The sequence below is a fragment of the Pholis gunnellus genome (assembly GCF_910591455.1).
Source record: "Pholis gunnellus genome assembly, chromosome: 21".
Classification (NCBI taxonomy): domain Eukaryota; kingdom Metazoa; phylum Chordata; class Actinopteri; order Perciformes; family Pholidae; genus Pholis; species Pholis gunnellus.
In genome coordinates, this window is record NC_136548.1 from 15,115,575 (window position 1) to 15,136,072 (window position 20,498).

The following is a 20,498-nucleotide window of genomic DNA, read 5'->3' on the forward strand; positions in this document are numbered from 1 at the left end:
GCTAACGGTGTATGCACACCAGTGGTGCTAGCGATTTTGCTTCTTCATGCTACCCGCGCAAACTATATGTCATTAAAGTTGAGACAACATAGATTCCGTCTGTATAAGTCGTATCACTCTCACTTGAACTAGCAGCCGAAGAAGTGAAAAACGTAACCATAAATCGTGTCTTACCTTTGGTTTACAGAAGTTGTATTCGAGGGGATATCAACGCTTTCCGGATCATTTTTTAGCTGATTCCAGCTGTCTGCATTCACTAGCATGGCATGGAGGAGCATTTGCAGACTGCCTTTGTCCAGTATCGAACAGCCTATCCTCAGCCTTGCGAGTGAGAATTCGGTATATGTCTCCATCTGGTGGAGGAATCGTTGTACTGCACTCATCCATAAGGCATTGGCCTTCAATACAGCCCTGAGCTGGTCTAATAGACCAATAGGTTATGGTTTCCTTTGAATGGAAAACATTCACATCACATAATACCTATGGTTACATGTAAATGGAATTAAATTAATTTTACAGTTACCATCTGAGAAACAAAATATTTGGTTGGTCATTGGATGAACCATCTTTTAATCAGTTGGGAGAAGAGTGTTTTCATGCCAGTCTTAATGAAGAAATACTCTCTAGTTCTGATGCTATTGCAGTTACACCGACCTCTTCAAGAGCCGCCATTGTTGTTTTAAACTGACAGTTATGCGTCACACCAACACATAAGCCACAACCGTAGCTGCCAGTGGCCCCTTACAGGATGCTTGCCTGACAAGATGGAATTAATTTATTATTCTTAACTGATTAATTAATTATTATTCAAATGGTAGATTCCGCCTTAACGTGCCTCTACTAAGACCTCTCTGCTTCACTTTATTAGCATCAGGTAAGATTCAGATGTTGTGATATGGTTTGCGAGAGGTTTTTGGCAGCAACTGCATCATTCCGAAGGGATATCCACTCTAAAAGTGTAAACTGTTGTTAGACGGGAATTAAATCTTTAATTTATTCTCTTCCATCTTCATTTACTCTGACCACATAACACATATACTGAAGCTTACATCTCTGCAAAGATCTCTCATGTTTGACCTTTTTTACAATACTAAGATTATACAAATAGACCTTGTAGATGCAGAGATACACTCACTTCATTTCGGGCATGCCATTTCCGAGCAGGGGCCTGAGCCAGAGGCCTGAGCCAGAGGCCTGGCGGTTTAAGAGGAGTAAATGATCTGAATACTGATTAACACTGCTCAACACTTTGAGCTGATATTTAATATATAGGGATATATTTGAGTGTTTTTCTTGGTATACTATTTACTCAAGTACTATAACTATAAAATGTTGTACTTTTCACTAGACTACATTTATTTGATAACTGTACTGTTTATTTTGCATTAAATTAAAACATGTTTACAAAAACACTATGATGCATTGTTGAATCTATCATTGTTGAATCTACTGATATAAAATAAGTGTTTTAAATAGTTACAGTTAGCTCCTTCTCAACCAGTTTAAGTATATTTGATTTGAAAATACTTGAGTGAGATTTTTAATGCAGGACTTTCACTTTACTTAAGTAAAGGATCCGATTACTTCTTCCACCACCGTTTGTACATTTCTTTTGTGTGAAGTCCCTCAAGTGAATCCTCGTTTGTCACAAAATCAGCCCCGTTAATCCCTCTCAGATCGTCACTTTTTGTCCTTCTATCTCCGTCTTTGTGTGTCTCCGTGACGCCAGTCCTGCAGCAGGACATCACCTGCTCACCTGGCTGAGGGGCTCATGCTAATCTAAAGCCGATTAGGCCTCTTATCTACTCAGCGCTGGTTATGTGCTTTGGTCCAACAGAAATACCGTGCAGAGTTGGCCTCTTTACTTTTCCTGCTGACTCTCCACAGCCCCCCCATCTGCTCTGACTAAACCACACTGGCTTTGATATCATGGCTCCTCGTGTGTGGGGTTAGCAGCATATGTGGATCTCAGTTCAGATCTACAATATTTACAGTGGACTGTGTTTCAAGAGAATGCATAAACAGTACCTTACTGGTTGCTATTGATCAATATATGGCCTGAAGGGATCAAAGGATTTGTATCTTGGACCCTCTGAGGTCACAGCTCATTTTAGAGCTGATTTAAGGCACAAAAAATATCAAGTTGTGCATGAAATCAATACATTTTCCCAAGAAAAGTCACTCGCAAACACATGTGCAGGCTCTATTTTGTTGGTGAAAGCATCTGGTGTTAACCCCCCTCCTCCCCCCCTTCTTTACATTGGACATGTGAAGAATCATCCGATGTCCATGTGAAAGCAGTAATGCCATAATTGCCCTTATCCTGTCGCCTTAATCAGGAACCCTGCGGCACACACAGCGTGCCTCGCCTCCTGATCTCAGGTCTGTGTGACTCAAGGTCGAGGCAACACAACGTCCTCATTTCACCATCAAATCACATCTCTAAAATCCTTTATTCGTTTTTACAATCAGCATAATCTCTTCTTCTTCTTCTACAAAGATACACAAAGCCAAAAAAAAAAAAATTTACATGGATTTAAATAAAATATTTTGCTTAATTACATTATATTTCTTTAAAAAAAGTGAAACTTTGTCATCCTTTCTACACTATGTACAAAGACAGCAACCCAGTGTTGGAATATACATACATGTGTGTCAATATACAGATACTGAATGCACAAGGGAAACACCAAAGAGGATCTGAGATTACAGTACAGGGGTCAGGAGCCAAGATTTAGCTGCCAATTTCAGTCGTCCTCCACAGGTTTGGAGTTGTCCCTGCCTCTCTACGGGGCTCAAAACCATGTTCCCATGCCTCGCTCTTCAACCATGCGCCGCAACATTCATGCATAATTCATGCCGAGTCATTCAATTCATAATTTTACTCCATCTCAGGAGCTTATCCAGTCCTCGTTGTGGACAAAGGTGGACTGGAGTATAAAAAAGAGCTGCGTGGAGGGTTTAATTTGTTTGCTTTGTCTATGAACAGTATCAGCTACAGGCCAAAGTACTATAGACCGGTCAACAAAAATAAAACTGTTTTTTGTGCTGTAAGTATCTTCCATCTTCCATGAGAGGGGGGGTTGCATAGCAACCACCATCCCCGCCAAACTATCCGACAACAACACAACGGAAAAAAAAAATTACATGTTTACTTGTGATTGCAAAGCATCTGACATTTATCAATACATATCACATTTACTTGAATTATAATTATTATTTTTTTTAAAAATCCAAACCAGTAAATCTCTTCAAAAGTATGCTGTGAAGCAAAGATGAGATGGATGTGTTTGGTTGGGGAAAAACCAAAATGACAAACCATAACTTAACTCCCCCTACACATTATCTCTCGCTATGTGTGAATATACAGTTTATAATTAATTATGCAAGGAGTCCATTTGAAAGGAGTCCATTCACAGCTGAACATGTGCGTGTCTACATAATAAGAGTTGGTAGAAGAATGTAGTGATCTCACACGTCCCCTTCCTCTCCCTCTTCAGGTGGGAGTGATGTCAGTTTTTTGCAGGAGGGGTTAGCTCAGCTCACCGTGGCGACAGCTGCCTCACCCCCCTCCTCCACCTTGGTGCCTTTACCCACGGACTTCATCTTGTCCATGATGTCGGTGAACGTCTCCTTCACCGTCTTCTCCAGGATCCAGCCCTCGCTCTCGCTCTCCGGGTCGTCCGGGTTAACCAGCGTGGACAGGGAGCTGTCGACGTACTGCAGGCCGATGGTCACGGCGACCTGCGGCGGACAGGAACACACATCAGACAAATCATCTTCTAATGAGGACGATGCAATGAACGCATGTCTTTGAGTCTCGTTTGCAACCGTACGACATAAAAACAGAATAATTAAAACTCCAATTTATGAACTGCTCGTGTTGAACTGCAGCAGATGGTGAAAAGAAGATGATACAGAAAAACTGACTTAAATTAATCAAATGTTGTTTGATTTAAGGAACAAATAATAATCTAGATTAATGTTTATAAAGAACATTGAAACCTGTTTTATCATCATGATTATAAAGGTTTTAATAAGAGATGCAACGATTTGTCGATTCATAAGCGATAAATAAATAGGCAACTATTTTGATAATCGATGCCAAACCTGTATCCAGCTTCACAAATGTGAGAATTTACTGCTGTTTATTGTCACTATAACAAACTGAATATGTTTGGACAATACTAGACATTTGATGGATATTAGTGCAATATAACATAACACCAAGAGGTGGAATAAATTAGACAACAACATGTACAGACATCAACAAGAAGAGAAAGAAAACAGAGGATAAGAGTTGTTAGTTTGATGTATGTTTGCTTTAAAAACACACATATTATTGTATTTGTATATTTATGTGCATGTGTGAAAGCATGTAGTGATGTGTGTGTGAGCATTTAGGTGTGCAAAAATGTTTTAAATGAAAAATAATAACATTTATACTGAATATTAATATTCTTGAATTAAATCTTCACACTAAACGTCGCCTCTATCATGAGAAATGTTAAGACCCAATTTAAGACTGCTGGCTTCAGATCAGAGAGCTCACGCACCAGGAAGTGGGTCTGTCCTCTTCACCTGCCTTAGATTAACCCATTACTCCATCTCTGAGCCCACTATCTGTGTCAGAGACGCTTGCATAAGTGCTCTTGATTCTGACGTTCCTCTGACCGTGCGTCTGATCAGCCTCCAGGGGGTCGCATTATAAATCTAAAAAGTTTTTTAGGGAAATGGTTTGTCTGCTGAATTTCGGGGACAGAGGTGTTGTCTGTATGTTGCTCTACTGTCGGCTTGAGGTGATACAGGGACACACTGACGATCGCAGGCTTTAAGGATTTATCCGTACATGTTTGTCACTGTTCTGTGTAATGGCGCTCAGCTTCTTGGACCTTAAACAACAACAACAACAACAGATGTTGGCAGTGGAGGCTCAGGGGAAAGTTGACAAGCAGTGAGGTGCCATTTGGCTGCTTGAGCGTTCAGGTAGAAAGTAGCTGAGATGCTGAACATGCATCTCAGCAGGGTAACCTGACAATAGGAAAAAAGGATAGGGTTGTTTGGGAATATATAGATGATAGCGGGGGGCGGAGTGGGAAAAGGAGGGAAGAGGAAAGGAGGGAGGAGATGTGCCAACTGGGTCAAGGCTTTGCATTTCTGTGCACAAGCTCTTCACCTCAACGCTTGATGCCAGGCCATCGAAGTCCTCACCTCCCTGGGTTCATTGGTCAATAGCTGAGCAATTGATCTAATTCAATTATTATTTCTTCACTGTGCAGAAGAAAGAACGGTTCGCCCTGAAATCAAAAACAGATTTTTCTGTTCTTACCTGTAGTTATCAGCCCAGATTGCTTTTATGTGAGGTGGTTTTGGAAATAGAGATGTCTCTCAAATACAAATGGGAGTTTATGGCAATAGTTTGGAAGCTTGGACCAATATGTGACGTACACACGAGTGATGAGGAAACTTGAAACCTCCAGCACATACACACATACATCTTCTTTTTGGGTTTAGTATCCAGCATGTATGTATCCAGCAGTTCAACTTTTGAAGTTATTATGAAAATATTTGTATATTCAAAAGGTAATTGACCCTTTTTTTCAAATGTAAAAAGCACATAAAAAAGCAGTGTATTCCTATTTGTCTTAAAACATACCCTTTAAGTGTCACATTTTACAGCAAAGGGACAGTGAGCCACGTTTGTCTATTCCACTGTGTGAGACGGTCCTCGATGGTTTCATAGAAAAGCTCAGGGAAGTGCTTTTTAACAGAGATGAGGAAGTTAACCAGACATACTTTTGCCAAACAAACCAGTTAACCTTCATCCTTTAAGTCTTTTCTCTTGTAAAATAAAATAGTTATAAACATGAATCTCTAAATTCTAACTTTGTTCTCTGGATCTATTTTATTTTAAAGAAAAATAATATCTATGAAGCAAATAGGATATCAAATGTAATAATAGATAATATAATATCTATAAAATATTTAAAAAATTCTTACTTTAGAATTCTGAGTTTAAAGTCAGTAGAATAATCTCAGATAAATTTAAATAAATGTTTCACATGTGGCCCTTTACTGGCGAGCCCCTAATCCTCTTCCATACACCTTTGTGTCGCTTGCCGAAATTTGATTTTGAGGGTAGAATGGGCTCATTTTTGCCCCTTGTGGCAGTTGGGGATAAAAACACCCGCTGTGGGTTTCCCTGGCTTGGCACACCACAACGAGGGGAAGAAGACGCCACACTACAAAACTTACTTTGACAACTTGACAAAAAATGAAAAATGAAGGCTTTAAAAAAGTGTTTTTAAACTGTATTTTTTCCGAGCAACAAGTGAAAAGATTAGCTGGTTGGTTTGTCGGATGATAAACTTCGCCACCTCTAAAGTGCAGTGGGATTATCTCCTACACAACGTTAAGTGATGGTGTATGTATTCTACTGAAATTTAACATGATGGAGTAAAGATTATTCTCTAACTGAACAGTTTGATGTGAGGCAGAAACTGATTTCACATTTGCGTGAATATCTGTGTTGGTGCATCTCTGGCCCTGACCTCCAGCATCGTGACCAGCACCACCAGGACTCCGATGGTGTTCATCAAGCCTCCGTAGTAGGACACCATCGCGTAGCGGCAGCCGCGCTTCCACACGTTGAGCTCCTCCGTGTAGTGGTCGTAGCTGTAGTATGCAGAGTTGTTGGTCATCTGGTGCTGGATGCAGGGTCTGGGGGAGCTGGGGTTGCAGCAGCTGAACGGGACTCCGTCCATCAGATACTGGCCGTCCACGTTGCTCCCAATGCGGCTAAGAGGATGAGACGGAGTGTCACGTTAATGCCACGTTATGATGGGTTGGAGGTGAAAGTGAGACGAGATTAATGGTCAGGAACTATATTTGTCCCTGAACTATCACTATGCCTTATGCTAAAACAATTGTATGGTTTGATGTTTATTGTTGCCGAGCTTTGTGCTTTTCATCTTTTCTGTTACTAAATGCAATCAAATTGAACCAAATTCAAGGAAGAAAGTGTTTCTTCAAGTGTTTCATCAACAATAAACAATTACCCAGCTCTCTCAAATCAAACCGTTTAAGCTTCACACAGGTGGCATTACTGCAGACTGATGAAGTGGTTTGTATTGATTTTATTGTGTTAGTGCTTCACGTGTACTCTTATTTTTGTTGTGTTTCTGAAGAACCACTCCAGTATTAATCAAGCGTCTTTGATTAATACTGATCCATCTCTATCACGCGGTCCTACAGGGCACAAAAACTCAATAAATGGGAAATCAAATATACTTAATGGGATTGACCCAAATCAGGTCACCTGTGATAGATTGATGGTAGTAGGTCAATGGAAAGACGTGTATGATTGGATTACTAAGACTGGAGAAGGTCAGATATGGATCAATGATTTCTAGGAACGACAACGCCTGATCAGCCAAAATAATATCCCGGATAACTTTGGTCAATACGACAGAACAAACAGTTAAATACTACACTATGTGGGAGAAGTTCTGGATGCTAATCACGACGTTATGAATTAGAAAGATGGCTGTACTGATATTTAAGGATATTTAAGGAAGGATATAAAAAACGTTGCCGCTTTGAAACTTTAAAATGAGCCATAAATAAAGGTCTTTTCCATGATTCCTGTCCTGTAATGGCATCGCATGAGTTTTCGCCAGTCATCTCCATACGTTACAGCCCAGTATTATTGTAATCAGACACCCAGTGTTTACACTCATTTTTAAATCCATGCTACAAATAGTTGTATTGTGCAGTGCTGTCCCTGGCGTGTTGCCAGGTCTTCTGCTGATTGGACAGGACACTGATTCTTGAAGGACATGGACGCTGTAATCCTTGAGATTAAACACTACCTACGTGCCAACGCTCAAAATGGTCCTCTCCACGTATTGTCCTCTCAAAATGAACAGGTACTTGTTGTGTGGATATGAGCAGGTTGTCACAAAGAGGCCTCGTATGACTGGAGTGGAACAATGCACTTATAATCCTGCTCGTGCCTTATTGACCTTGTGTATCTTTTTCTGGTCCTAATCACCTCCTCAAGTCCCTCCTCCTCGACTTTATCCATAAAACTGCCTAGTAACCTCTGCCACCCTTGCAGCCCCTGAGGCTGTCACCCTTTCTGTGACGATAATCCCTAGTGGAGGAAAGTGAATAATACACCTGCCCTGACTTTCCTTCACCTCAAATCCACTTACACTGAACTTAAACAATTTAGAGACAACCCCTGAACGACCCCACCTCATCGACCTCCCCCTTGAAATGCCTTAATGACAACCTCTTCACGCCATTTCACCGTCACCTCACACATTAATCTCTATAAGGTTTTTGAAGAGGAATTTAGTTTGGATTTCTTGTCACTTACTCTTTGACTTCCTTCGCGCTGAAGTCCAGGTAGCGGTTGCTAACCCACTGAATCTCAAACCAATCTCTGTAGTTGTCATTTCCGCAGCAACGAAACTCTATCTGCATCAGGTCCAGGGTCCTCTTCATGTAGCAGCGTCCCGGCGTGTCCGTGTCCTTGTAGTACCTCATGCCGTTCTTCAGCCCCTCGGCCAGGGTGAACTGCAGAGGGATCCTCATCAAGAAGCACAGCAGGGCCGTCAACAGCAGTAGGGCGTTGAACCCCATGCAGCCAAACAAAAAGCCCTTCAACATGGGCTTCCACTTTACGAACTTGGACGGGTCCAGTGAGTCGTAGCAGACTTTGCCTCCAAAGGCGTTGATGCCGCAGGCCACTAGACCCATAAATATGAGCAGGTTGGGCAGGAAGTGGCTCTCGTTGTTGTCCATAAGTTCTGAGCGCTTCCGCAGCTCGATCTTAAAGAACAGGCCCATGCTGAAGACCAGCACGCCGGCCATTACGGCGAACCAGTACATGAACCAGACCGTCTGGGCGAGCTTCACTCGCTTCTTCATGTCAAACTTGACCAACATCAACGCCATTGTGCTCGCCCGTGAAGATGAGTCGACTGATAATCTAGAAAGGCAGGAGCTCCGAGATGTTCCTGTTTCCCGGTCTCTTTGCTGTCAGAGTCTCCTCTGGCTGGTCCAACGGGACAGGAGAGTCAGCTCAGCCTGTGATCCATCCCACAGCAAGAAGAGCAGAGATGAAGAACCCAGGAGTGTTATTTCTTGAAAACTATCTCCTCTCCCATTGTGACAGAAACTTAAAATTACAAACGGCTATATTTCCCAAAACTTGTACCGTTTTTTGTCTTCCTTAACACACAGGTGAGGCTAATCGTGATGTTCCGTTCTCCAGGAGAGGTGGAAGATTGCCGAGGAGCCTCATGATTAAACTCACAGTTGCAGTACGTCATGCTAAGTCCCTGTAAGCGGCCTGATCCAATTTGCAGAAATCCCTCTACACAAGATGAGCCTGATCGTAAGCCGCTGCCAGGGGCCATAATTGGTTTGAGCGCTCACGTGGTCATGGTCGCCTTGATCGAACGCACCAGGAGCTCTAATGGCATCAGAAGAAGTTTGACAAAGACCATGGGAATAACAGTAGAGCTAATTATGGAACATATTCATTCACAGTTTTCACCGTGGAGCAACTCAAGCCCCAGTAACCCCACGCACAGAAACAAAAGAGCTTTCAGGCTCACACTTCAATGTGTGATTCATTTATTTAGAACTACACAAAAAAAGCACAACACTGAGACACATCGGATGGATAACACACACGCTCACACGTCAATAAACACGCACACAAGATAGATGTAGAAAATGTCGTCTTACAAGCTAATGAATGCATTTAAGCGCTCTCAATGATTGTCTTATTGTCACTTGTTATCTTGGCAGTTAGAATCAAGTCTGTGTTCGGCAGTTCCACTCTTGCTAAAGTCAGTGAACGGCCTCTACTCTGACTGCTTCAAACTCTCACGGTGAACGGACATCAGAGCTGCAGCGTCGCTTACTGCAACATCGAGTCTGAACAGTTGTTGTTCCTGCCTTATTCTAGTATTAGTATCGAATGCATGGTTCCCTCTTTCACTTGTTTTAAATCATGTTGTTTGTTGAGGTCTATCCTCAGTTACTTACAGTCAACACTTTCCTCTTTCTTGTACATTTTACTACGACGCCTTTGTACTGTAAGAACCAACCTTTGTCTCCAGTTAACGCCTCACAAACAAGCTAAATCAGCTTATAGCTACATTGCATCACTGTTACTGCGTCTTATGTTTTCTAAATGTCATGTGACAGGCTTGCTCTGTCTTTGTCTTATGTTGACTTTTAATTGCAAATAAATCTAAAACAATTGTTGAGACATTTGTTCTATCTAGCTAATATATATTTTTTTTGCATTTATGGGCAGTATAAACTTTTAATAAATGTTTTAACACACCATACTGTAGTTTTATGAAGATATAACATTTTAAAATGTTAAATTTATATTATTTGTCTCCTTTTACAACTGTGTTTTATAATATTGTAGTTCGTTATCCGTCTATACAGCAGCCTGCATTGATGTATCTTGTACCGTTTGTTAAATTGTGTTGTGCACATTAAAATTGAAATACATTTGTGAAATGGTATCATTTATTTTTAACTTTTTGTAGTGCCCTTTAAAATTATACGAAGTGCATTCTGGACCTGCTTTATATTATTGTGTGTTGTTTTTTTAAGTAGACAATGACGCAAATCATCATCAACAGGAAACACCAGAAAAACAAGCATGTTATTGAGCAGGAAGCCTCTTTATTTGAGTCACATTTCAATTTGAATACCTTAAAATGTCCTTTTATTCTACAAAGCTGGATTTTGTTGCTCTCTGTAAGTGCCACTCAGGGTCGGTGGTTGCCAGCAGCATAAAAACATAATTTCAGCAAAGGGATCATTATCTGTTCTTTATTCAAGTCAGTTTGCTCAAATCCACTTCAATGGAGACCGATTCTGTGCCATTGTGTGAGAGTACTTCATAGCTGTTACGCTACAATGATTTGAATGGTCCTGTTAAGATTTATTATACAATAGATTTTAGGGGTTTTGATCTCGGGGAACAGGAAACAGAAAAGCAGCTCTCCATTTAAAGGTGCTTTGTAACACTCACAATGACTCACATTTCCTTCTTTTAATAGTTCAGAGTTCCCGACAGTCACTAATAGACCATTCATTGACCATCCACTACGGGGAAATCTGTAAGAAAGGATCAGCAGGAGGGGAACAGTTTGAAAAACTGGAGTACTGCCAACTTCTCAGGTGCGATTATATATATTTAGCCTGCCCTCATTCATATGAATGGGGTCGACACAATAATAGAAACACCCGTCAGTATAATGCAATAGAATTAAAGAGCAGAAAAAAAACACAGCATTCAAAATGACTATAAAGTGGAAACGGCATCAAAACCACCCTTACGAGATTTGGCTAAGTGTTGCTAATAAAATTTGCAAACGGAGCGGGTTCTCTTCACAGAGCTGGCCGCCATGTTTCTACAGGAGCCCAGAAGGGACAAACCAAACACATCGTAGTTCTCTTACACACTTGGCAGACGGGAGAAGTTTCAGTTGGTTGCAATATGCAACCTCGCCGCTAGATGATGCAGAACCCCACAGACTGCACCTTTAAATGGAATGTTAGAGATTTAAGTCTTCTTTCACTGCTATTCTTAAGAGTTTTGCATTTTGCTCTTCAGCTTTTGTTTGCCACGCAGGAGAATACAAGCCTTCAATACGCCAAAGCACAGTTTAATCTTGTGTGGTTGCAAAACAGGTGGATACTTTTATATCATAACAAACATCAGCAGCATAAATAAACTTTGTGAAATGACATGACAACCCTTATTTGTATTATCTGTATTAAGGCTGAAAAACGTTACATATGACGGTTTGATCGACTTGTTACTGAGCAAAATAAGGTTTTAAAAGTTCATTCTAGGGGTCCCAAGTGGTTTTCCTGTCCGCTTCTGGAATGACGGTCCAGTTGGGGGAATGTGTTCCTGCAGCGAGCCAGTTGAAGTCATCCACCTGGCTCCAGTTGTTTCGGTCCCGGTCCAAACCCGACACATCAAAGTCCTCCTTCAGGGTGGGATAAGACCAGGAGAACGGGGCGAAGCTCACCCCGTGGCAGTCCTCGATGATGGCCCGGCTGGTGACGTGCAGGTACACCCTCGTGTCGGTGGTGTTGTGGGTACGAAGCTGCTGGCAGGGGATGGCCAGAGTGCTGTTTGTGCAGTGGTCAATGAACACTGAACTGGACACGGGTCCACACAGGATCTCACAGCTGTCGATGTGTTTCAGGTGCAGCGTGCTGGGGGAACCGAACAGGCGGACCTTGCAGTTAGACAGGTGAGTAATCAGCACGTCTCGTTTCTGGATCTCCTCAGCAGTCTTTGTCAGACACACATTGTCCATGTCGGAGAAGCTGCACTGCACGGACTCTGCAGCTCCATCCACTTTGTTGCCACCAGAATCTGCAGGTGTGGCGGCCTCAGGTGAAGGTGCATCGGGCACTTTGTCCGTTGCTTTGGTGCGAGCTCGAAAGGTGAACTTCTTCCTGGGCTGAGCCTCCTCTCTGATCTCCACAATGGAGGACTGGAGCTTCTGCAGAGCGGCCTGGGCTCGTCGCAGCTCGTACTGCGTCAGAAACAACATGCTGTCGTTGAGAAACTTCTGCAGCTGGAGCGTTTTGGCCGTCGCCTCCTCCAGCCGCGGAGTCACCACGGCCCGGTCGGCTCCGGAGCAGCTGGACAGCAGCTCCTCGATGGACGCCCGCTCGGTGTTGAAGGAGCTGGAGAAGTACTCGCCCTTTTCCTCCGCGACAGACTTGCTTTCTTTGGCTTCCTTCCTCCGCTCCGCATCCTCTGCCCTCGCCTGGTGCCGCTTCTGAAGCCGCTCTTGGATCTTGTCGGCGCCGCTTTCGCCCGCAAACCCACTGGGTTCCCGGCTAACTTCATGCATCGCATCCATGTTGTCGCACTGTCAGTTGTTGCGGAAGTGATATGTCACGCTTTCTTCTTCGTGACTATGGCGAGACAACTTTAAAGGCGCTTACCGCCACCTAGTGTATCGGGAATGTCATGGCAAGTAAACCACCTGGGCAGTGATCGTAAATTATTATTAAAAATCAAACAAAAACTACAATATATTTAGATTTGAGTAGATTCAACCCCGCAATGTAAAAAAAGAAGAAGATTCAAATGTAATTGTTGACGCACCTGTCTTAAATTACACGTAATAGAAAGAAAAGTATAATCAAATGCATTGTCAACTCTCTATAATATAAAATATGTTAAATCATCAACATTGTCAGTAGGCTGAAGCAGGCTTGTTTATGTGCATATACATTATTTACACAATATTTACAGGTGTTATATGAAGTACAGCAGAGCCAATTGCTCTTCTGGATCTAAATCGTTTGAGTGTGTGGAATCCAAGAAGTTTATTAGATGATGCCAGATACTCTGATTGTATTTTACATTTTAGAATATGTAGCTAATATTTATATTTTGTGTAATACATGTAACAAGTAGACATATATCACAACTTACATTTACTGTAACAGCATATGCACTGCAGTTTTTGTTGTTATTGTGATTTTTTAATGTTAACTTTTAGTGTGATTTGGAGTGTGTTATGTGAATTTTGTTGTTTTGAATTAAATAAAAATAAATTCCTAAACCTGCCCCCCCTCCAACAAAAAAATATAAAAACAACTTTTCCCTTCATCTTTGACATGCACTCAGTAAACTTTATAAGCTCTTTCTTTTTTTTATACTATAACCTGCAATTTTATTTATTACAGTATTACATTGTCACATTTCATATTTATTTATATTGGGATATTTATATACAGTGTGTGGTGACATACCACTGGGAGAAAGATACAAAATATATTAATATAATTTAAAAAGTATGCTAATGTGAGTGGGATGCATTAACTTTTAATTATGTCTGAGTATAATATATGTGGATCAGTAGGTAACTAAATACAGTAACTATAATCATACCTGAGGAAACGTCAAGGTGTGGCATACACCAGAGGCCCGCCCTCTACCGTTGATAATGATTAGGTCTAATATCATTTATCTGCTATTCATTAGGGCAGAGAAACATATTATTATGAACGAAATTAACACAAAAAAATATGCGTTTAACTGTGACTTGTTTGTTTTTATAACACTTATTAATATTTAGCGACTCGGATGCTACCGCTGTGGACCGATGATTTGGGTCGCCTTGTTCTGTGCACTACCCCAACAACCCGTGCGGTGATGGCGAGGAAACCCCGTTGACAAGGCACTGCTTTTTCATGACGGTGAGTTTCCCTTTGAGTGTATTATAATTTTGTGATAAAAATTTCAAGGAAAAAACACACACAACCTCCTTCCTCCCTTCCTTCAGGGAGGGAAGAGAGTTTTGAGCGGAGAGAAAAATCTATCCGAGACAGAACAGGGACAGTGAGAAAAAATATATGAGTGGGAGAGGGAGAAGGAGGAGGAGGAGAAGGAGGGGGGGAGCAAATTAAAAGTTGCCAAATGGAGATATTGGGTTTCAAGAGGAGTGAGACAGGAGTAAAGGGTTTGCCTCTTTGAGTCGTCTTTATGTTGTGCTAATCGGGATAACTATGTATGGCTCGACACGGGTTTAGTCCTCTGGCACTTTCGATGAAATCCACCCGACGTTTTCCAAAATAGGCGTCGTCGACACCGCGGCTAGCTAACCAGAACAGGCCGGTTGTTTATCGGTAAAAACAAAATAGTTGCGGAGCGTGCAGGTTTCGTGGAGCTACCCGACCAGAAACACGGAGCTGCGACAGAATCCTCCGATTGAAACGCGTCCGGTTCCGTCGTATCGATGTACTAAATGTGACGTTTTTTCATGCTGGCAGTTGAGCCGCATGGAGGACAAATGAAAGCCTCCCCAACAGAGAAAGAAAGAGCACGTCAGCGGCGACCAGCCGGGCGGTTTTGTGCTGCTTCAATGCGATTATCATACTGTCGTTTCAGTCTATTTTGGGATATTAAAACTAAGGAGCTGTACATTAGCTGGTTTACTTAAACCAAACGGCACCAGTAGCGGGACTACGGCGGAGACTAACCGTAGCTTGGTCTGCGTCGAAGCACGCATGCTAGGGCGGATTTTGAGCTAAAACTTAAACAAACTGTTAAAATTGAACGGGAAGGATGTCTGAATTCTGACAACCCCGAACACAAATAGGCGAAACATCTTCAAATCCAGTGTTGTTGAGCTACTTTAAACGCCATTTTTTTCTGTCAGCATAGGCACTTAAGCTCTGTCGTCTTTATAAAAATCTAGCCAACGGTTGAATTTGAGTAACGTTCGTAACTTGTTGGAATGACCGTTGGATTATTGACAGAAACGACTATTAGTCGTATTTTACATAAACAGTCCACACATATAGCATAGCTTACATACGTAGCTTTTTTGAGTGAAATAAAATGTAACTGTTAATCGTTTGGTTTCCGTTCTTTGTTTGGAAAGGTCGACATTGCTTTCTCTCACATTTCGTTGCATTGTTTCTAATGATTGCTGTACTAAAGAGCCTCTCTGCCTTTGGTAGCATAATCATCCCATTTTACGAGAAAAGGAAGTCCATTTAGTGTGGCTATTAAATAAACGACAATATTATGTAATAGAACGACCGTTTGGCAGGTTTCTTGGCACATTTAAATCGTTGTGTTGTTAGTTTTCAGAGCCTATTTTGCTCTGAAGCCATGTCGTTCTTTGTTCTCCCTGAAACCAAAGATGGACGCTGAACGTGGCTCTGGTGTAAAGACAGCCTATGGCAGGGTAACAGCCATTTTGTAGCTTTGCAGCTGTAATGTTTTACTGAGGAACACAGCCTGCGTTTCCCCACGACTTCTTCAAAGTACAACAGAACCTACGAATCAAACACCATTTATTTAAATGCTGGATTAATGACTACAGGAATTGATATGCATCCCCTGTGTTCTCCACATTGCTTAAACAACAAATTACATTAAAACAGACACAAATAATTGGACAGACATCCAAACACTCGTTACCCCATTTCTCTGCTGGATCAAATGAGTGGGTTTTGTCCCCTCTTTGTATAATGTAGCACCAATGTAGCTGCATACCTTTGCTGGCTGACACAACATAAAGCCAACACCTCGTTCAATGTAGAAACTCAAACAAACCGTGGCACAAATGGAGCAGGGTGGAGTTATTTACACTCTAATGGCCATTTTCAGTCTGTGTAGACAACCAATGTGTGACAGCAGAGGAGTGTAATGGGTGGGAGTTTGTCTGTAGGAGGGGATGAAGGCCATCCTGCCCTTCACTTACATACAGATCTCCCACAGCACTGAATAGCACACTGTATCTGTCCCCCTTCTTCCTCTCCACACACCCATCTCTTTCTTTATCTCACATCCTAAACACTCCCACACACCCCTGCCTGTCACGCACTTTTAATAATGTAATATTACTAAATGCAGTTTCTCACCCTGCAGCCCAGGAAACAAAGGGTGTTAAATGACTGAACCCATGCTTCCTGCTGGAAAATCTGTGAGTGAGACGTCCTGACTACTACTACTACTAATAATACAGCTTTTACAGAATAAAAACAAGTGATTCATTGAGGTTTATTGTCATGATTAATGAAGCCAATGAACCACAGCAGCCATCTCCTCACCTGCTGAATTCTGCCCCCCCCCAATACTCTTTCAGGTGTCATGGATGATGAGGATGATCGTCATCTTCTGGATATTTTAGGGTAAAAATAACTATAAAACTTTCTTTACATTATAGACATATCACTTTATGAATGCATGCACCTACATTTGTCTTCAACCAGCAACTCTTGTGTTGCCACATATTATTTTACCACAGTTCCTCTTTCAAATGAAAGCCATGAGAACCTGTGAACTTTTCATTATATATATATATATTTTGTCCCATTCACTAGAGAGGTGGACCAGTTTTCAACTCACACACAAGTGAAAAGACATTCATGTTATGTTAAAATCTCTTCTTTACCTCTTTTCAGAGACGTGGATGCGTTGAATGACTATCTCCATGGCAGCAACAGCAAGTCTGTGAGTGACTCTTTCAGAGTGTATTCACAGTCATTCTCTGCCAAGTTTGTCTGAGTAGTTACTTCACTTCAATGCGTTAAGAATCTGCTGATTCTCTGCTAAAACTCTGTTTTGTTTCTCTGCAGATTGAGGAGGACGATGTGAATAACGCAGCTTTTGGGTCGGATGCATCCTTCTTTTCTAGTGACACGGTGAGTGTTCCTGTGCTTACTTTGATCCGACAACACACTTTACACACAAAGTACATGATGCAAATGATATTATACAAAGTTTAGGGGATAGTTTGCTTCTTTTGTGCAGGTTATAAAGAGACCTATCATATATATGCAGTGCACATGCAAACAGTTTCCCACTTCCTGCTCATTTCCTCTAAATGCCTCATTCAGGTCGGCTCAAACTCTGGCCTCAAGGATGGCTCTTCTACAATGGGTGAATTCGGCGACGATTCAACAGGGGCCGGCCTCCAGCTCTCCAGCAGCCTTTCATTTATCGAGGATGATTTGGGGTCCGGGGAGTCCCCCGGAGGGGTGGATCTCGGGGGAGAGGACCAGCCCTTTGACATCCTACAGAAGTCTCTCATGGAGGCCGACATCACGGAGCAGACATTGGCCCAGGAGGCCTTGCTGGACTCCCAGCCCGCTCCCACTCTGGTGCAGGCTCCCGTCCCCTTCCCCTCCCAGCTGGTCTCTGGGGGCTATGGGGGGGGTGTGGGTGTGGTAACCACTGCGACAGCTGCGTTCCCCACGGGCCAGTTCCTGCAAGGGGTCTCCCAGCTGCCCAACGGCTCCGCCCAGCACATCCAGGTGTTGGGGTCCTTCGGGGCGGGTGCTGGTGTGATGACTCTGAGCAGCTTGGAGAGACCCCCTCAGCTTGTGCTGAGGCCGGGGGCGCCTGTAGCCGCAACAGGGGGGCAAGTGTTTGCGCCGACCCAAGGGCAGCTCGGCCAAGTGGGCTTACCTTTCAAAAACATCCCCCTTCAAAACATCATCATCCAGAGAGGCCCGGGAGGGACCCAGACTCTCGTCAGACCTATCCAGCCCAAACCCCTCCATCCCGGGGCTCAGACTGTCTACAGCCTCGGTCTCCAGCCCACTCCCACCACCATGGCTAATGTAGTTAACGCTAACACCGCTTCCTCCGGGGGGCAGTACACAGCCAACGGCTCCATAGTCGAGCAGCAACAAGCACACGCCCAGACAAATATTCCACCGGGACAGTTCTTGCTCCACAACGGCCCCGCTGACCCCAACGCCCTGATCACTGGTCAGAACGCGGTGCAGCTCGTTGCAGGGCAGAACTTCGCCACGCCGCAGGGAGGCCAGCTCATTTTGAATCAGGGAGTAGTCAGCAGGAGTCAGGCCGGAGGAGGGGCTGTCGCTCAAACGTGGACCGGAGTTTCTTGTGCGAACCCCGGCCCCGTTCAGACGTCGTGCGCTGCTGGCCGCCTGACTCTGGTGGGCCCAGCGACGCCGGGGATCGGCGGTCAAGGCCAAGTGTCGGCTAGCCCCGTTCAGCGCCTCCTAGTGACTCAAACTCAGAATTGCACTTCCCTGTCCCCTTTAGCTGGTACTGTGACGCAGGAGCAAGACTACAGACAGGTATAACCCAACGTCCCCGGTGGTCTTTCACTTGTATTCTCTTCCCTGAAAACGTTCGATCTGACTGACATCACTTTCATTTCTTTCACTTTTTCAGAATTCTTCATCTCCTGCCGTCAGCAGCATACATGGTATTAAAGGCCGATCATATTTGACAACGTATGATGTATTTAAATGTCGTCTGCAGCACTTAATGAGGCTGACTTGTTTGTTTGATGTCTTCTAGCCATGACAAACATGACTCAAGATTCAAAGCTCAACTCTCAGGTAAACCATCCTGCACCCTATTTGTTTTTCACTCATGTATATGGTGTATATATATATATGCTGATAGGGACGATATTGATGGCTTTATTATGTACATTTTCTCTTCATAGGTCAGTGCTCAGAAGAGACCTGCCCTTCCGCCACTTACAAGAGGAGAAATGTGAGTTTTTTTTAAAACTTTCTATGTATTATTTAGCTTTTTTTGCATCCATCAAATGTTGTTTTATGAGCTCGTCATCCAGCCATTGAAGGAGCTTGTCTTTTTCCTGTCATCTCTACAGGATTTTACTACAGTTGAGGAAGGATCATGCCGGAGTTGAGACCCTCGATCAGCGTCGATTCAATTCAATCGACGACGCGCTGCAGAGACTCCTCCCGTACCACGTGTTCCAGGGGACTCCACCCAGCCAGGAGGAGTTCTCACAGGGTACAGAGTTTAATAGCTTCACCCGTAAATCTGCAGGAAACTAAAGCCCGGAGGGTTAGCGCGGTTATGCATGTATTTGCAGAATTTAAGTGCATCTAAATAGTTGTTTTTTTGTGACAGTGGATGATGAATTTGAGGTGGTTGCAACCCAAGTGCTGATGAGGACTCATGCCATGGTGAACAAATACAGACGGCTGCTAATGGTGGAAGCTGAGGTAGACACACACACAGACACATGAGCAAATACTGGAGCACACAGGTGTTTCATGTTATCACATGCCAAAGGGCTAACGGGTTCCCTCTCCCTGCCCCGCAGCGCTCCAGTCCGTCATCAGAAATGGTGATGATTGACAGGACCTTCAACCAAGAGGAGCGCAGCAACCTGACACAAGACAAACGCATGATACTAGTGGATCCAGGTAAAAGAAGACAAAGCAACAATAAAGCAGATGTTTTTCCCACAGAGAGGTTCTATTTAACTCTTCCTCTCTTCTTCTGTTCTACAGACACCTTCTTCGAAGACTTCTGCTGCGGGATGAAATCCAAACTTTCCCAAGATCCCGCCCCCTCTCCGTCGTCGTCCAGCTGTAGCTGGAATCAGTCGGACAGAGGCTCTGCGGAGCCGGCGTACAGGACAGACTCCCAGCCCGGGTATGGAGACCCGGGAGGGGGTGGAGCTGTAGGACCAGGTGCCGCAGAAAGACTCCACCCTCCGCTCTTAGAAAACAAGAGCGTCCTGGAACTAAAGAGATCCCAGCAACACTACGGGCCCAGCGGCGCCAGCAACAACAGCCCCCTCGCTGCCAACAGTCACCCCCAAGGTAACCCCTCACCCTTCGCAGCAAGAGGACAGACCAACCACCAGGTGTCTCACCACCCGATCCAGCCCCAGTACCCCGCTCAGCTCACCTCACCCCCTCACGGGGACACAGACTCTGCTCTAGAGGCGGCAGTCAACAGCATCTTGGAATGTTAAGACTGATATCATCCCTCGTTTTGACTTCTTTTGTGTGAACGTTTTGTTTTTGTCAAACTCCCCCGTCGTAATATTTGTTGTATTCCCCCCCCATTCCCTGTGTGAAGAGAGGTTGACTCTTCCTTCAGGTCTATTATTTTTGTGACACCATCTCTGGCCATGTAGCATGTATTCAGTTTTTTA

At 43.4% G+C, this 20,498-nt stretch overlaps 3 protein-coding genes across 5 annotated transcripts; 1 reads left to right on the forward strand and 2 right to left on the reverse strand.

Moving 5' to 3' along the window:
• Positions 1-3,537: 3,537 nt before the first annotated feature.
• Positions 3,538-8,964, reverse strand: prph2a (peripherin 2a (retinal degeneration, slow); the record flags this gene model as incomplete). Its single annotated transcript, XM_079182836.1, has 3 exons — positions 3,538-3,744; positions 6,552-6,798; positions 8,384-8,964. The coding sequence occupies 3 exons, from the start codon at positions 8,962-8,964 to the stop codon at positions 3,538-3,540; spliced, it is 1,035 nt and encodes a 344-aa protein (XP_079038962.1).
• Positions 8,965-10,715: 1,751 nt separating this feature from the next.
• Positions 10,716-12,933, reverse strand: tbcc (tubulin folding cofactor C). Its single transcript, XM_079183025.1, has one exon. The coding sequence runs from the start codon at positions 12,930-12,932 to the stop codon at positions 11,898-11,900; it is 1,035 nt and encodes a 344-aa protein (XP_079039151.1). The 5' UTR covers position 12,933; the 3' UTR covers positions 10,716-11,897.
• A 1,304-nt stretch (positions 12,934-14,237) lies between these two features.
• bicral (BICRA like chromatin remodeling complex associated protein) lies at positions 14,238-20,324 on the forward strand. 3 transcript variants are annotated; one of them, XM_079182817.1, is made up of 13 exons: positions 14,238-14,280; positions 16,463-16,517; positions 16,680-16,725; positions 16,999-17,047; positions 17,173-17,238; positions 17,434-18,645; positions 18,743-18,776; positions 18,872-18,912; positions 19,023-19,072; positions 19,194-19,339; positions 19,460-19,554; positions 19,656-19,758; positions 19,846-20,324. In XM_079182817.1, the coding sequence occupies exons 3-13, from the start codon at positions 16,685-16,687 to the stop codon at positions 20,313-20,315; spliced, it is 2,307 nt and encodes a 768-aa protein (XP_079038943.1). In that variant the 5' UTR covers positions 14,238-14,280; positions 16,463-16,517; positions 16,680-16,684; the 3' UTR covers positions 20,316-20,324. The 3 variants fall into 3 exon arrangements, with proteins under 3 accessions (XP_079038943.1, XP_079038944.1, XP_079038945.1); XM_079182818.1 differs by lacking the exon at positions 14,238-14,280 and adding an exon at positions 15,667-15,776; XM_079182819.1 differs by lacking the exon at positions 14,238-14,280 and having other exon boundaries at positions 16,414-16,517.
• The last annotated feature ends 174 nt before the right edge of the window (positions 20,325-20,498 follow it).

Excerpts from the sequence above, each read along its gene's own strand:
- bicral (XM_079182817.1), top strand. The coding sequence starts at position 16,685 with ATGGATGATGAGGATGATCGTCATCTTCTGGATATTTTAGG. Across the intron at positions 17,239-17,433 it reads CCTTCTTTTCTAGTGACACG|GTCGGCTCAAACTCTGGCCT; the intron begins GTGAGTGTTCCT and ends TGCCTCATTCAG. Across the intron at positions 19,073-19,193 it reads CCACTTACAAGAGGAGAAAT|GATTTTACTACAGTTGAGGA; the intron begins GTGAGTTTTTTT and ends TCATCTCTACAG.
- tbcc (XM_079183025.1), bottom strand. The coding sequence starts at position 12,932 with ATGGATGCGATGCATGAAGTTAGCCGGGAACCCAGTGGGTTTGCGGGC.